The sequence below is a fragment of the Bos grunniens genome, chromosome 24 (assembly GCF_055505025.1).
Source record: "Bos grunniens cultivar Pamir isolate PY7600 chromosome 24, Bosgru_T2T1.0, whole genome shotgun sequence".
NCBI lineage: Eukaryota > Metazoa > Chordata > Mammalia > Artiodactyla > Bovidae > Bos > Bos grunniens.
This window is the reverse complement of record NC_141188.1, coordinates 50,819,821-50,830,542: the sequence shown is the minus strand read 5'-3', so window position 1 is coordinate 50,830,542 and position 10,722 is coordinate 50,819,821. Positions and strand designations below refer to the sequence as shown.

At 51.2% G+C, this 10,722-nt stretch overlaps 1 protein-coding gene across 4 annotated transcripts in view; it reads right to left on the bottom strand.

Annotated features, from left to right (window-relative positions):
• Positions 1-1,899: 1,899 nt before the first annotated feature.
• The window catches only part of LIPG (lipase G, endothelial type), a 70,732-nt gene continuing 61,909 nt past the window's right edge, over positions 1,900-10,722 (bottom strand). For 3 of the 4 annotated variants that reach the window (XM_086373442.1, XM_086373439.1, XM_086373445.1), the window contains one exon: positions 1,900-2,505. In XM_086373442.1, coding sequence (XP_086229568.1) covers positions 2,448-2,505 — 58 coding nt within the window. In that variant the 3' untranslated portion in view covers positions 1,900-2,447. Of the gene's footprint in view, positions 2,506-8,386; positions 8,613-10,722 lie in introns of those variants that run through there. The other variant, XM_086373441.1, reaches the window with a different exon arrangement.

The window sequence follows — 10,722 nt, the reverse complement described above, 5'->3', positions numbered from 1 at the left end:
GCAACAACAACAGCAACAATACACTGAAGGTACACTCCAGTTCAGTTCAGTTCAGTCGCTCAGTCGCGTCCGACTCTTTGCGACCCCATGAACTGCAGCACGCCAGGCCTCCCTGTCCATCACCAACTCCCAGAGTTCACTTAGAATGATTAAAATGGTAAACTGCATATATTGATATATATATATTGGCTTCCCTTGTGGCTCAGACAGTAAAGAATCCGCCTGCAATGTGGGAGACCTGGGTTCGATCCCTGGGTTGGGAAGACCTCTTGGAGAAGGGAAAGCTACCCACTCCAGTATTCTGGCCTGAAGAATCCCATGGACTATACAGTCCATGGGGTCACTGAACACCTCCACGTACAAGACTCTGGGCTGTGTGCTGTGAGATGGGGAAAGGAAACAGAGTCAGCACGTTCTGTGAGCTCCTAAGTCGGCTTGATAATGTGTGAGATAACTGCTGCAACGCAGCCTCTCTGGGAAATGCATAGAAACCGCCTCCAGCCGAGGGAGGGCTCCCAGAGCTGGACCTAGATGGGCTGGTAGGATGTGATCGGTGTCTGAGGAGGAAGTGGGTGCGCCACGCCTGTGGGGCGACTGATACCTGGGACCGATGGCCTTTGGAACATCCAGGGGAGCAGCGAGAGGTGGGTAGAGAGCAGGTCAGTCTGAGAAGAAGATCTGAGTGAGGGCAGAGAGGCGGATGAGGCTGGACGGACGCTGGAAGTGGACAGTAGGGTGTCCACCCGACTCTGGGAACCTGGAGATTCCAAATGTGCCCACCAGCATCCTGCCACTTCCAAAGTGAGCGGTAGACGGGCTGGGTACAGCTGGGTTTTTTTAATGTGGGGAACCTATCCAGCAAAGATCATCTGCAGCCCACTTAGCTAGTGTGCAGGTCCCTGCCAGCCCCAGACACCCACCAGCACCCAAGGGAGCTCTGAGCCTCCCCAGCCTGACCTGGAGGGCCCATGGGCTCTTGAAGAGCTGGGCTTCAGTCTTCTTTGTTCCTTGCCCTCAGACAGCAGGGACTTCCTGTCCCATCAACCTCTGACCACACACCCTCCCACCATTGCAAGCTAAAGTGGAGGAGAGGGAAGCCCTGAGGCTCACAGCAAAGCCTCAGTGCGCCCCTGAGTCCCAGGAGTGCTCAGATGGAGTCTGGGCCAGCCAGACCTGCTTGGCCATCTACTTGGCTGCAGGATACACAGAATGTACCTTTGGGTGCCTCCAGCAGGTGAGTGTGTGTGTGTGTGTGCACACATGTGCAGATATGGGCTTTCCAGCACAGGTGTTGGGTAACCTAATGTCCAGCCCGCAGCCAAAGAATCGAGACAGGCTTTGCCTTTGAGGGGGCCGACAAGCAAATCTTCTGAGAAGGTTGTTGTCCCTGAGAACCCCAACGTCACAATCCCATTGCACCGAGTCCTCCCTATTCTCATGGACAGCCTGTCCAGCAGAAAGCAAGTGCAGAGCTGCCCATGAATTCAAGCTGTGTGCCTAAGTTTCCACCAACACCTAGGGATGCAATAAGTGCGAGCTGATCTATTGGTAAAGGGGTCACGGGAAGACCAAGCCCAGGGGGTTTGAGCACATGGGAGTGAGGAGGACTTGTTCAGCCCTTGCCCCCTTCCCTTAGGGTGGTGGTGATGGAGGCCAAGATCCTGTGACTGATGGGAAAGGAGAGAAGTTATAGATTTGCTGCAGCAGAATCTCTGGGGCATTAGTAATCATGCATTAAAATTTCCTAACACTTCCCAGATGGAGAAAAAGATTGCAAATCAGCTGCCTCAAGGAGAGAGACATGAAGAGGAGCCTTCTTTCAAGTTGAATCATGTGCCCAGAATAAATCAATCCACACTGCTGTCGAATCCACCTACTGGACCCTCACTGTCACTCAGATTCTTTTTAAAAAATATTTATTTATTTACTTATTTATTTGACCACACTGGGTCTTAGTTGCAGCATGCAGAATCTTCCATCTTCATTGGAGCATGTGGGATCTAGATCCCTGACTAGGGATCGAAACCCGGCCCCCTGTATTGGGAGCATGGAAGCTTAGCCGCTGGACCACCAGGGATTCTAACCCAGATTCTTGCGTCATTCTGTCAGCCACCTTCCACATCTCCCCCCCCCAGCCTGATTCCAGTTTAGCCCCTTTACTATCCCTGTCATCCACTGCCTGCCATTCCGTTAGGACTTCATTTCAGACCCTGTTAAGAAAACCATACGATCACCAGCTTCCAGACTCCACTGCCTCCACTCTGCACACTCCAGGATTCCCCTTCAGATTGGAAGAAATAAGAAGAATTTGGAGTCTTTTCCCCCCAAGCAAGTGGGCATCCATATGTGGGTGAAATCCGAGCATACTCAGCGTGCAGCCTTCTGGTGTTGGGATGAACGTGCAGGCCAGGCCTCAGCCTTGCCAGGATGCCGGGCACTTGGCCTCTTTAAATGCAAATGTCCCTTGTGGCAGCCTTGGCCTCTTCTGCAGGGGTGGCAGCCACCCTGGAAGGAAAGACGAGATTTAAATTGGTAATCAAGCACTGTACCAGATTGGACTCTGACCTTGTTCAGAATTCCACTGGCCCGTGTTCCCTGACTGGCCACCCCCCTTTCTGCCCAATTGTTCCCTTGGGTAGCAGCCTGCTATCTAGGCAGTAAGGCAGGCTGTCACCAGCTGCTGCCTCCCTGGCTGCCTTCCACCTGGCTGGATTGGAAGCCCTTAGAAATCAAACAGCTCTGCCTTCCAGTCTCTCTGCTACTTCTGCTGCTGGAGCACGAGAGTGGTCTGCATGAGGCCTGCGTGCAGGGCATGGGAAGAGGTGAGGGCAGGCCCAGGAAGCTTCTTTTATGCATTCTTGGTTACCAAAGCAATTCCCAAACAAGGTCAGGAATGGCCAGTGTGGGCCCACATGCCTGCTACATCCATGGAAGCAGCTGGAGCCAATGTTCATTCTCTCCAGCTCCTTCCCCTGCCCCAGAACACCCTCTGCTTGCTGCAAAACACTACACTTTTGCTCTTTTCTTTTTCCTGGAAAGTCTTCCACATTCTCTTCTGCATATCTAAATTATGCCCTTCCTCCCAGGGCCTGGAGAACCACTAGTCTCTATAGAGTACTTGCGACCCTATCATCCCATCACTTAATGGTAAATAAATGGGGAAACAATAGAAATAGTGAGAGACTTTATTTTCTTGGGCTCCAAAATCACTGCAGATGGTGAGTGCAGCCATGAAATTAAAAGAAGTTTGCTCCTTGGAAGAGAAGCTATGACCAACCTAGACAGCATATTAAAAAGCAGAGACATTACTTTGCAAACAAAGGTCTGTCTAGTCAAAGTTATGGTTTTTCCAGTAGTCATGTATGCATGTGAGAGTTGGACTATAAAGAAAGCTGAGCGCCCAAGAATTGATGCTTTTGAACTACAGTGTTGGGAGTCTTGAGAGTCTTGAGAAGTCTCTTGGACTGCAAGGAGATCCAACCAGTCAATCCTAAAGGAAATGAGTCCTGAAAATTCACTGGAAGGACTGATGCTGAAGCTGAAATTCCAATACTTTGGCCACTTGATGTGAAGAACTGACTCACTGGAAAAGACCCTGATGCTGGGAAAGACTGAAGGCAGGAGAAGAAGGGGACAACAGAGGATAAGATGGTTGGATGGCATCACCGACACGATGGACATGAGTTTGAGCAAGCTCTGGGAGTTGGTGATGGTCAGGGAAGCCTGGCGTGCTGCAGTCTATGGGGTCGCAAAGAGTCGGACACGACTGAGCAACTGAACTGACTGACTGATCCTTCTCTTACCTCCTCGATTCATGATTTAAACCAAGTAAGTATGTATGGCATTTAGTTGCATGGTGATTTGCCATGCTGTCTCACTGTTTTATCTCCCGAACAGGATGGTAAGCTCCCATGGCTTGTGTATTGCCTAGAATTGGCACTTAAAAGGTCTACCGGGAATCAGTGGATGAAAGGACAAATGAAAGAATGTATGGGTTGTGTTGGTCAGAGCAAAGTTTTCTTGAACACCCAGAATTCTTCCCAAGAAGAGAGCTCTTCTTTCTATTGGCTTTTGTCGCATTGATGGAAACTTTGCTTCCAATGCCTCCAAGAGCAGAGGGAAACCAGGAGTGTTTCACCAGGAGGAGTCACTAGCCAGTTGAATTTCCACCAGCATGCAGGGCACCGATGACTGCTGGGACAAGATGTCCTGCCCTTTTTGATCTAATTAGGATCATAGAATGTGCCCACATGAAGCTTTGTTTCCTATAAATGCACACGGTTTGCAAGTGCAGGAGGGACCCAGGCAAGGCTGTCCTAAACAGACAGCATGTGAAGGATGCAGAAAACAGGGCTGTTGAATGGAGGCAGGGAGGAGGCCGGGTGTCCAAGAGACATGAAAGAGCTCACTACTCCCTTTCCCCCAGCCAGGCTCCATCTGTCCATGTCTGCTCTCCCGCCCAGGTGAGCAAGAGCCAAAGATGGGGCCAGGACAAAGGACAAGACTGGGAGTGGAGTGGAGGATGGACGGTTAATTCAGGTGGTTCATCTGAGAGACAGCACCTTGAGTGCAAGGCAGCTACCACGCATGCACTAGCCATCCAAAGCGGAAGCAGAGAGGGAGGCTCGAAAAGCCAACAGAAGAACTTCCCGGGTGGTCCATTGGTTAAGAATCCACCTTGCAATGCAGGGGAAGCAGATTCAATCCCTGATCAGGGAACTAAGATCCCACATTCCACGGAGCAACTGAAGCCCGCAGGCCTCAACTACTGATCCTGCGAGCTCTGGAGCCCATGTGCCACAACTAGAGTCAGATGCCACAGTGAAAGATCACACGTAATGCAGCAAGGGTCTCGTGGGCCCCAGTGAAGACCCAAGGCAGCCAAATAAATTTTAAAAAATTTTAAAAAGGCAGTGGAATAGCAGACCACACAGGCAAGAAAGAAGATCTGGAAAGACAGATGAAGGGAGGGCTGTTACATCTTTGTACACAGAGGGCCCAGGGGTTAGGACAGCGGGTCATTGATGAGCTCTGTCCAGGGGCTTCCGCTTGCCATCTCAGAAGCAAGTCAGGAGCTGACAGCCAAGCACAGAGCAGCCTGTGTGGGACCTCGTGTGCCATCGGGCTCCTCTGTCCTAGGCTGCCATGAGGGCAGGGATCCTCTGATAAACAGAGGCTGTGCGCTCGTCTCCTGGGCAGAGGAGGGGCTCAGAGATGAGAACATGAATGGACGGGGAGGTGGCAGCATCCTACCTACAGGCCAGAGGACCGAGTGTAGTGGGGTGTCGAGGAGTCATTCTGGGGCTCCCCGAGGAGCAGAAATGCCCACATGACATTTCCCAGCAGCACCCCACCCCTGGGCCCTTCCCCTGTCTCGGGGCCACTCACCCGCCTGTGCATGCAACCCCATCACTGATGAGAGTGAGCTGAGTTTGCCAGTTCCACTCCTGTCATTACTCACACATTTCCCAGGGAAAGGAACAGACCCGGAGGAGAAGGCAGATGCCCTGAGCTGACCTAACTCTCAGCTAACTCAGCCCCTTTCTCTCAAGAGGGATATTATGACCCATTTTACGGCACCTACTGACATCAAAACTGTTCGTCCCAGAACAGGCGTCCAGGTCAGAGAACACCCCACTCCCCGCGTGTATTTCCTCCTGCTCCAGAACGTCCCCCAGGACCCCGGGAGGAAGGGCAGGCAATGAAGGAGGAGAGTTCAAAGGCCCAGGTTTATGTACAGGGGAGCTTCCTCTCCCACTATAGCCAGACACACGGAAGTTAATACATTCTCAGAACTGGGGAGGCAGGGGTGTGTGCAGATGCCGTGGGGACGGTGGGTCAAACAGCTGGCGCGTCTGATGACCGCATGCTCCTGACGGCACACACATGGCACCGCCAAGGCCGGGGACAGAAAGCAGGCCAATTCGGAAACCAGTGCTCCATCCCCAATCCCTCGGCACTGGTTAGGACCCTGGTTCCCATACCTGGCCGGGCGGCAGAGTCACCCGGCCAGCTCAGTGAACATGCAGATTCTTGGGGCCCTGCTGCAGTCCTGCCAAGTCAGAACCACATGGGGTGGGGAAACTGGGATACGTGTGTCCAACAAGCTCCCCTGGGTTCTCAGGCCGCATTCCCCTCCCTGAGTTTAGAGTTGCTGGATTTGAGTAGGGTTCCTTGCAAATTGATGATGGTCTTATTCGAGGCCACAGACAGTCCTCCCTAGGCAGACCCTGTGCCCAGAACATGGAATGGATGAGCCAGATCTACTCTGAGAGAAGCACCTTACAGCCTGAGCATCCCGCTGGTGCCCTGGGCCTCCCCTTTGATCACCTGGGATGGGGTGACTCCCATTACCCCATAGGACCGCTTTCCTAGCATTTATTTGTTTCCACAAAATCAACTATTACACATACTTGATGACGGAAACTTGAATGCTATTCTTCCTCCTGTTTAACATGTGTGCCAACCAACCTCACCTCCCAAAGGTAATGTGGACACCTATCACCCACTGGCTTGTTCAAGATGAACCCAAGGTCACTAAACCATTATTTTCTTTTCTTTGGAGCTTCTGTTTGCCTGAACAACAGGCTGCAAAGCGATTTGGAAAGTCAGGCTTAGACCCAGGGTACAATGGGCACATGGGCAAAATGCCCGCCAAAGAGACAGTTTCTTATCCTTTTTTCCTATTTGTTTGTTTTTTTTTTTTTTTACGTAAGGTACATATAAGGTCACAGAAAAAAGAGTACTGCTTCCACGTGGCTGGTGCTGAACCTTTGCAATTTACCAATGACATCTCACCCACTCATGAGTTTTCCTAGATCTGAGTCACCCACAGTGAGGCTTACTTAAGTGGAGAAAAATTCCTGAAATGAATGACTTGCATTGTGGCTTGGGAGGCAATGCCACAGAAACACTCACTCTCACCTGCACCATCAGGCCTGATGGCTGATGAAAGTTGGTGGGAAAGGTTGTGAAATTGGGGATTACAGAAACAAAGTCTCAGGCGGGTAGAGGGAATTCTGCTAGCAGACTGCTTTCAGGGTTGAACAGCAGCTGTTCCCTGCCTCTCCAACTTGCTGGCCTCTGCTCTGCAGATTTTGGACTCACTAGTCTTTGCAGTCACATGAGCCAACTCCTTAAAATAAATCTCTATATACACACATCCTATTGACAAATGCATGGCCCAAGAGACAAGAACACGCTCACACACCTACCACCAGCCCAGCAAGGGAGACCTTTAGTCCCTGCGATGGGCCAGACTGTCACAGTAACAAAATCAGCACTGACCTAGACTGCATTGTCTATGTGGCTTCTGGCAGGGACACCAAAGTGGTATCCAGGGCGGAGTCTGTGTCCTCCAGTGACTTTCCAACTCGCCACCAAGTTAAGGAACTTTAGCACAGAAAGGGCCGCAGTGGAGCTTACCTAGTCCACCTCCCCTGTTTTACTGATGGGGAAACTGAGGTTCTGAGAGGGGAGGGGACCCGCCCCAGGCAGCGCAACCTGATGATGGAAAAGTTGGGGCGAGGTCCTGAGGAGAACATTCCAGACAAGAAGAGCGTGAGTGTGAGTGATTGTGTGTGTGTGTGTGTGTGTGTGTGTGTGTGTGTGTGTGTGATGCTCACACTGAAGATGGCGGGAAGGTGAGGGTAAAGACTGAGGAGAAAGAGGAGGGGGAAAATGCGGGCTCAAGGGGAATGTTCATGTGCTCACCAGGCATCCCACAGTTTCCTCACAAACTCAGGTTTCTGAGGAAGAGTTACTAACCGTGCTGTCGGCTGAGGCCCAGCCCAGAGAGGGAGCCAGCTCGCGTGCTCCCCGTGGGAGTCAAGGAACATGGAAGCGGAGCTCAGGCAAGCTGTCTAGGCTGGAATCTGAGGCAGGTGGTGGGTTTCAGTTTGTGTAACCACAGGAAATAGTTGAGGTGAACATGAGACGGAGAGGAAAGAGAGCTCAGGACACAAGAACAGAAGTTGGTGAGAGGAGACGGAGCAGGAAAAAAAATGGAGGCCCAGGAAAACCAGGAACGTGTGTGGTGTCAGAATATTTAAGGGAAGAGCAGGGGTTTTTTTCCTTTCAGTAGTAGGAAAAAAACAGGTCAAAAGAATCAAATTCGCTGAGAAAGGGCACACTGGCTCTCACAGATGGGCCTTTGGTGCTGCAATGAGAGCTGGTCGCGTGGTTGACGGACAAGCCAGAAAGACGTGAGCCCAGGTGAGAACCCAGGGGGGACGTGGTGGAGAGGGCAGGTACAGAAACCGCCTTCCAGAAGGTGGGAGGAACAGTGGCAGGAGGGAGGCAGGAGGGAGGCTTTTCTTTTTCTTAAACGAATGAGACTTGAATGTGTTAAATGCAGATGGAAAACAACTAGCCCAGGGGAAAGGGCTAAAGACCTGGGAGAGAGGACATGTTTAAGGGGATAAACACACTGTGAAACGGGGTGCCGGTGTGGCAGTGCTAAGAGGAGATCACAGGGACTTCCCTGGAGATCCGGTGGTTGAGGCTCCGAGCTTCCACCGCTTCCACCGTGGGGCACGGTTTCAGGGAACGAAGAACTCATGCAGCGAGATGCACGTGGTATGGCTGTGCAATGTGGTAGTCATGCAGTGTGGCTAAAAAGAAAGAAAGAAAGACAGTTTAGAACAAAAAAAAGAGAGAGAGACAAGCATGGACACAGCTTCCACTGTGACCCAGAGAAACACCAAAGGGTGCAAACAAAGAGAGAAGGTTTGCTGGCCAGGAAGGGGAAAGGTCGCTTCTGGTTTTCTCTGTTTTTCTCTTCTTTTTCTAAATAAGAGTGCCCTCATCTTTGGGACACAGGCTCGTTCAAGTCAGAGGAGGCACTGGAGGGTGACAGGCTTAGAGCCCCTGTCTTCCAGGGCAGGTGGTCATCCCAGGCATGCATCTGATATGGCCTATGAAATGGAGACTGGCTTCAAACCCAGACTGATAAAACAATGCTCTCAGGCTACCAGCTCACGGTGGCCACAATGTGAGGCTCTGTGGAGACACATGACCACAGGTGCCTGTGCAGCCCTGGGCCCGTGTAGCTACTCATCATCCACCAGGCCCCTGGGACTCCCTGGACAATACCTGTCTCAGTCCATCTGGACTGCTATGATGCAGTGCCAGAGACTGGATAGCTTATTAACAGCAGACATTTATTTCTCCCAGTTCTGAAGGCTGAAATTCCAAATCAGGATGCCAGCATGGTTGAGTAAGGGCCCCATTCTGGCTTTCTGGTTGTATCTTCACATGTTGCAAGAGGCTAGGGAGCTCTCTGAAGTCTCTTTTATAAGGGCACTAATCTCCTTCATGAGGGCTCCACCCTAAAGGCATTAGGGGCCACCTCCCAAAGGTCTCATCTACGAATACCATCACATTGAGGATGCGGCTTCAACATAGGAATTCTGGGAACACACATTAAGACTGCAGCAAAGCTCTAAATCCCCCTTCCCCAAGAGTGGTCATCACAGTCCCCCCAGGTCAAAAACACATGTGGCTACATTCAATATCCTTTCCTGTAGCTCCTGGAGAGCCAGAATTCTAAGCTGTTGATCCTTGTTTCCCTGCTCAAAATTGCTCTCAGTGTGAAACTGATGCATTTTTGGCTGAATTCCAGTCCTGATGCAAACAATTTGGCTCAGCCACCACTCAGAGATGGCTCCCAGAAAGACCCTCCTCTGGTGCTGGCCTGCTTCACATAAGAGAGTTTTAACAAGATGTCCAGAGGAGATATGCCACCCCTGCCTCACTCCCAGCAGCCAGATCAGAAAGGAGAATTCCATATCTTCAACCCTTCCTAGCACTGCTGCCTTCCAACCAAAAGAGAATTGCTGGGAGCTTGTAAAGCCCCAAGCCCTCAGCTTTCATTGTCCAGCACGCAGTTCCTTTGCCTTTCCCCTTACTAATTCAACAGCAGCGAGTACTACAAGGACATGGGCCGAATTCCAACCACGTCATCACTGGGGAAACAATAAAATGCCTGACTGACTCTAAAGGCTGTATCTGTCACAGAGATAAAGGCCAGTCTCCGATCCTCTCTGACAACGCGGGGCTCAGAGTTCAGCCCAGGAAAGTTTGGTTTGCTCATGGCAGAAACCGTGAAAACCTTTCCTGCTTGAAAGCCCCCATTGGCCCTTTTATAGGACAAAACCAGCAAGAGAGATGAGTCAGCAGACAATGCTGCCTGTTGGAGGGCCCCGGCACAGCATGCAGGCCCGTGTGGTCTGATTTAGCAGATATCTGGAGGAAGTATCTGGACAAGATATCTGGAGTCCAGCTGATTTGCAATCAAGAGTACCATTCCTGGACTTCCCTGATGGTCCAGTGGTTAGGAGTCTGCCTGCAGGGGACACAGGTTTGATCCCTAGTCTGGGAAGATCCCATATGCCACAGGACAACTAAGCGTGAGTACCACAGCTACTGAGTCCATGCTCTAGAGCCCGTGCTCCTCAACAGGAGAAGCCACTTCAGTGAGAAGCCCACACGCCTCAACTAGAGAGAGCCCCTGCAGCAATGAAGACCCCGCGTGGCCTAAAGTTTAAAAAAAAAATAAACTACTATCCCTTACCGCGAAGACTCACATTTTTGTTTCATTTGATCCTCAAAACTAGCCCATGAGCATCTAAAATACGTATTCCTATTCCCATTTTGGGCTTCCCAGGTGGCACTAGTGGTAAACAACCTGCCTACCAAAGCAGCAGACATAGAGAAGCAGGT